The following is a 6,364-nucleotide window of genomic DNA, read 5'->3' as shown; positions in this document are numbered from 1 at the left end:
GGCTTAACTTGAAAACTCGTCTGTCTGACTTCAGGGACCCACTGGTCCTTGAAGCCCGGTGGAAGTACGGATTTGGGGTACAAGGTGGGCCAGGCCAGGCACGGCTGCCCGAGGCTGCCTCTGTGTGTCCGTCGCTGCCGTAGGATGAGCAGATAGCACTGCACGTGAAAGAAACACAGTCTGACTTTCTTTAGAATTAGGTAAAGCAAAGCTTCCCCATATCGTAACAACTTCTTGTCAACTACTGTATCGACAGCACAGTGAAATGTACTGTGCTTGGGCTGTAGAGACTTAGAGAAAGGCTAACGCAGGAGGAGCCGAGTCTGTTACAAGCTGCATTTGCTCATCTTCGTTCTACGTCCCTATCTAGGTACTGCAGTACCGGACTTTGTGTCGAGAGCTGGAGCAGCAGCTGGAAGCAGGAGCAGGAGGGGTGAGTGCAACATGTTGCTCACTAAAGATAGTGTGCGTAGCATTCGTTAACGCAAGTGAAAAAAAACCTCCCTAAGTTAATGACAAAGGAAAACAAGATTTTGCCACCTGAGCTGGCTAAAATAAACCTAGGAAATTAAAAGGGGGGGAGTAGGATAGCATTCACGAGCATCAGGTTTAAGTGAGCACTTGTGGTCGTGAGTTGAGGCTACCCAGCTGTGAGAGTGCCACAGTGCCACTAAAGAGAGCTACTTGCATTGAGTGACACCCTTGCCCTCCCCTCCTCTCCACAGTCGTGACACTGTTACGCCAGGAAGAAGCCACGAGCTCCTGAAATACCACACAAATAGAGAGAAGGCGAAGGGTGCTAACAGTAGTGAAGGGAACAAAAGAATTTAACCAAACATTTCCTTTTTTCTTAAGGGATCCCTTCCAGGTGGCTGGGAGGCCACGGAAGACCACAGCCTGGAGAAAGCACTGCTTCAGGTAGCAGAGGAGCAGCAAAGGTAAAAGGAAGAAGTGTTATCTCAGCCTTGGTGTCGTGGATGATCATGGAAGTGAGGGAAAACCTGTCAGTGCTACCTAGTCTCCGCAAAGGAAGCAGTTGGGCAAGCCATTTTGAAAGGAGAAAGGTCCACTATCTGTTTTCCGTGGTGCAAGCATAGTTCTGGGTGGCCTCCAAACATCCCTTTCCAGCTTTAATTATTCTCTGGCTCAGTAGGTGAGTGGCTCGGGACAATGCTAGAGAGAGGTGATGCATCCAGTGATCAGACAGCACGAAGGGGAGGCGAGACGTTAACTGTGGGCATCATCAAAGGTGAAGAGGAAAGGGGAACCAAAATTGTAGGTGGAATTGAAGGCTCAAGGCAAGAAGAAGCAAATGAATTTCCATACACAGAGAGATCTTAGTTAATCCTGGAAAGCACTTTTACTACCTCTCAGTTTGACAGCAAAGTCAATGTTGAGGGAGCTGGAAAATCACGGGGATGCTGCCTGTGAATAGCAGTCGTTCAGTGACCTCATTGCTGTTTCGCCCTTTCCTAGGTGTGAGAACCTGGCAGAAGTGAACACGCTGCTGCGCGAGCACCTCAATAAAGCCAATGAGGTGAACTCAGCCCTCAAAGAAGACGTTGGAAAACTGACGGCAGATTGGATGAGGGCCCGGGACGAGCTGGAATTGAAGGAGAGTGAATGGTGCAATGAACGTGAGGTAAGGCTCGGCTACAGGAATGTCAGATGATGCCAAAGTGGAAGCAGAAGGTGTTTTCTTTCTGGCATAGGGAACTCGCTGTGTGGAAGTTGTGGCTCTGCTGAGGAGGTGTTGATGTTGAAGAGCAGAAGACAGGTCTGTGAGATCGAGCAGTGTCAGTAGATTGTGGGGACGGAAGATGCCCACCTGCTCTGACCACACTGCTCAGTCTTAAAGGCCTGCTGTAGCTGGACACTGAGGCAGTCACACAGGACCACTTGTCTTCTTATTCGTTCTTAAATCTTTGTCTGCAGAAGTGGAGACCAGCAAACCCTGTGTGTTTTTGGATTCGGAGTAGCCAACAGAAGAACAGGACAGGCCTCCCTTACCAATAGCCTGTTGTAAGCAAATCTGGTGCTGGTCTGGGAGGGCCTTGGGTTTGTCATCCTCCAGCAAGACTGTTAGACACCTCTGCAAGATGAGATGATGAATCACGACCGGTTTGCTTTGCCGATATCCGCTCCTTCAGGAGCAGTGTGGATGTTCCTGTCTTTGTAGTCTGGGGACAGGTCTGGTGAGGAGGCTGCTGTGATGATGCTTCAGTCCTTGTGCCCCTGTTGGAGTTGTTATTAAAGGAGACCTGATGATGATGGCTGAAAGACTTGTACAGTGACAGCACAGGCTGAGCTGGCATTTCTTTTTGTCTTTGCGTGTTTAGCTTTATGACAGCTACTTAAGGGGTGAACGTGACCGTCTGCTCGGCCTGTGGCGTCAGGTGGTGACGTTCCGCCGGCATTTCCTGGAAATGAAGACTGCCACTGACCGGTGAGTAGAAGTTAGGGACAGATCTCTCTCTCTGTGTTTGATATGCGATGTTTGGGCATATTAACACAGTCACAGGTGTATGTAGACAAGTTGGAAGACACTCACTAAACCTATACATGCAGCATGTAGAGCAATACCTTTTATAAAATGATGAAAAGCTGCATTAGATCATTCACGAATTTATTTATTTTTTTCTTCTCATTTTCAGCTTACGTTTTTTTCTGGTCAGTTTGCATCCGTTTATTCCTGAACCAACATCACTGAGAGAAAGAATAGCTTCTCTATCCCATTACTGCATTTATCCAGATTATTTTGCTTAGTTTGATGCCTCCTTTTTATGTTTGTTTTCTTACTGTTGGACTCTCTGAGGTTCCTTTCTCACAGTTGCCTTCTACACAAACAAAAATAGTGTAGCCATAATAATACCTTCTTCTGGTGTCAGCATGCAGTTTCAAACTCTGAGTTGCTGTCAGCCATTTGTCATATTTGACTGTAGGACTTAATGTGTAGAGTATGCCTGAGCTACTAGTTAATTCTTGTGTTATTTGTGCTTTTTTTGCTGGAAAAGTCTAGGCTTATTCTTACACCATGTTCCTGAAATGTAGATATTGTCGTGAGCCTCGTACAGTCCTACTGTTGAGAGTAATAATGTCCCTGAAGGCTGATCCCCTTGACCTTGTTAAAATCCCTTACGTCTGTTAATGATAATTAGAGTATATTAATAAGGTAGAGTAGGAGCAACAATTAATAAGATAGAGTAGGAACAACAATTAATAAAGGCAATTAGGGCTCCTAGGAGCCTTCTGGCTGTGCCATATATTTCTTCTTATCTCTCTGGAGAAACCAGACTTATTCCTCAGCTATCCAGTAGACCCATTGCTCAGCTATCAAGATGTGTTTTGATCCCAACGAGTCAGATGAATGATTTATCCCCAGTGAAGATGTCTTTCCTGCCAGCTTCTGCTGTTGCACAATTACGTGCTTCAGACGCGAGTCAGCTGATCAAGATATTGATGTGACCATTATCTCTCTCCCGATTCTTCTTCAGCGATTTGTCAGAGCTGAAGGCCGAGCAGATGAGGCTCTCTGGATCTATACTTGTGCACTGCTCCCGCCTCAGCTCCAGCGTGCGGCTCTGGGAGTCCGTCAGCCTGGGCAGACCTGGCCTGAAGGATCAGGCACAGCAGCGAGCGGAACAGGAGAGCAGCCAGAGGGCTTGGGAAGTGATGCGCTTACAAGTCAAGGGGGACCTGGAGAAGAAGGAGCTTCAGGACAGGTAAATGTGTTCTAAACCTTGCTGTTACCAACTTCATCCTTTGTGGCTGCTTCTTGGATCCGTAGTTGGGCTGTGTTCATGTTTAAAACACACCCGTTGTGCACAGCCCTGCTGCTGTCCCTAGGCAAGCTCGTGCCTTCAGCAGAACTGATAGAAAGAAATGTTTGACTGACAGAAGCTCTGGAAAAGAGATTGCATATTGCAATGGCTTTGCTGGTAACTGATTCCTGGTGACAATTTGAGACCAGTGTAAAGAGAGCTCTGCCTCTTGTGCAGCTCTTTTGCTGCCCAGGGCTGGGGAGTTAGGGAGTTGGGAGGAGTTTGCCCAGGACCACCACAAGCACTGTAGCACCTCTGTACTGACGTTTCCTTGCGAGACAGAGTGCAGGCGGCCTTCCGGGCAAGAAGGGCCATTTCAAACATCAATCATATTAACCTGTAGAGGTGAATGTTGCCTTTGCTATATTTTCTGGATTGAACTTTCTCTGCTATGCTTCTGGGAGCTGCTTAGCTCTGTAACAGGCGGTGGCGTGCTGTGCTTTTGGAATGGCATGTTGGACCTTCTCTTCTCAGGGTAATGGAGCTCTCAGCCTTGCTTGTACAGTCTCAGAAGCAGAATGAGGAGAAGGAGAAGACCATGAAAACACTTAACGACACTGTGGAGATTCTAGTATGTTTTACCTTTATCTGGGAGATAGCCCAGTGTTTCCTCTCTAGCCTTAGCACAAAAAGGTATGGCTTCCTCAAGAGAAAAAGCAGGGAAAATGCCAACAGTGGGGTGACATCAGGCACATCGCCAAAATAATCCTTGGCACGTGCGGCGTCAGCCCAGGTGGTGGCAGGGGAGCTGCAGACAATTCAGGTGTCTTCTACAGGGAGATTGCACCAACACTCTTCTGCCTGAGACTTTTAAGTCTCCAGGGATCCGTGTTCCTTGGAATTGACGGCTTCGTAGCAGTCTGTAAAAACTGGTGGTTGGTCTTCCTCCTCTTAGTTTCAGCAAAGAAGAAGTTGAGCAGATATGGGAAGGAATATTAGCGGAATCACTAGGCCTGAGGCTTATCAGCATGAGGATGCTACTAAGGATGGGGATGCTACAGAGGGGAGCAGCTCTTCCCTGCCCACTCTTTCTTTATTCTGTTCTTAGGAAGCAAATCAGTTAGAGAAAGAATATGAAGCTTCATTGGCTAAAAGTGCCGGAGAAGAGAATCTTGCCCTCCAAAAGCTGATAAAAGATATAACTGAGGTGAGTAGCGTTAAGGCCACATCCCTGTAAATTTGATTTAAAAGCACTTAGAAGAGGGCAACAGGGAATAAATGTTGACGTTGTGTACTGCCAGTGCTTACAGCAAACAGCTGTTTCATTTTTATACCACTCTTCTGACATAAAACCTCTTATAACTTCACATTTGACTGTCCTGGGACACCTCAGCTGAGTCACCAGAAGTTTCAGTACCTTTGCCTTCACCCGCCTCAATAAGGTCTCTCTTGGACTGTGCTTTCTGAGGTGGCTGCTTGATATTTGTACTCTGGTGTTGCTCGTAGGCTTTCTTCACCCTCCTTGAACAATGACTCAGTTCTCCAGATTTTTATAAAAGGTCACTGAATCAATCAACACATTTGGCAACTCCTCTCCTTCACTTTACATTCACTGGCCTTATTATCTCCCCAGAATCACAACTAATCTCACTGTTTGGGGTAACTTTAACTTAGTCCTAAACTTCACTCTACGGGAGTGGGATTTAGTTGTCACACCTTTTACACAGCCTCTCACAAAGTCTGTTCTTTCCCCTTGTGTACTCATTTTTATCATCTTGTGCTACTAGAGTAATTATAAACATTCACTTTTTCATTACCATTTTCCAGTATTCATCAGCTTTCTTCTTCCCTGGGCAGCGTTAATGTTTCCTTTCATTGCTAGTTCCAGTGTTGATCTGGTGCTCGTGACGCTAAAGGAGACCAAAATCATTCCTGAGAAATTTAAGAAACTGAGTGTTCAGGCATCCTCCTGCCACATCACATTTGTTTCTTCTTTATAGCTCCTATAATCAGAAACCCCTGGAGTGCCTGTGGCCAAAGGAACAAAACTTCTTTTTTGGCTGAAGAAATGAGAGTACTGAGTTTTTAATGACTCTAGGGTGAAGTAAGGGAAAAGGAGAGATAAAGAAAGCCAAGTAGAGTGAGCGAAGAGTAACGGCTTGATGTGGGCTTTCAGGTGGTGTTAGATGACAGCGACAGCACGTTCAGCATTCTCGGGACTGACAGTTCTCAATATGCAGAGTCTGGCAACATCCTCTCTTGCCTGAGCTCCGTTGGTGCAGAGCATGCCTTTGTATTGGTTCAGGAAGCACTGGCACGGAGGCGAAGAGCAACACAGGTGAGAATTTCTGCTTGTCTTCACCACTGCCCACAGGCTCAGCTGCTAATGCCCCCATTAGTCTGAAAACTTTCCATTTGCTTAGCCAGTTTCTTTCTAGCCTTCCCACTCTTGGTACCATGTTGCCTTGCCAGTCTCACCAGCTCTGTACTCTCCTGCTTTTCCTCTTCTTGATCTCCACCTCCTCATGACAGCTTTTGCCTTCAGGTGAGCTGTCTCTCTGCTTGCTGCTTCTCCCAGCTGCCTGGAGCTGTCTTCCCTGCTC

The 6,364-nt window shown here is 46.8% G+C and overlaps 1 protein-coding gene across 1 annotated transcript in view; it reads left to right on the top strand.

The window, feature by feature from the left end:
- Positions 1–370: 370 nt before the first annotated feature.
- Positions 371–6,364, top strand: part of LOC104275659 (centrosome-associated protein CEP250-like) — a gene marked incomplete at its 5' end in the record, with an annotated part of 35,277 nt that continues 29,283 nt past the window's right edge. Inside the window, 8 exon segments of the mRNA XM_009871675.1 lie at positions 371–439; positions 856–938; positions 1,477–1,642; positions 2,340–2,446; positions 3,495–3,722; positions 4,296–4,392; positions 4,870–4,968; positions 5,938–6,099. Coding sequence (XP_009869977.1) covers positions 371–439; positions 856–938; positions 1,477–1,642; positions 2,340–2,446; positions 3,495–3,722; positions 4,296–4,392; positions 4,870–4,968; positions 5,938–6,099 — 1,011 coding nt within the window.

This window comes from Apaloderma vittatum, unplaced genomic scaffold, assembly GCF_000703405.1.
Source record: "Apaloderma vittatum isolate BGI_N311 unplaced genomic scaffold, ASM70340v1 scaffold6286, whole genome shotgun sequence".
Lineage (NCBI taxonomy): Eukaryota > Metazoa > Chordata > Aves > Trogoniformes > Trogonidae > Apaloderma > Apaloderma vittatum.
Note: the sequence above shows the minus strand (reverse complement) of the source record. Positions and strands in the feature narration are given on the sequence as shown.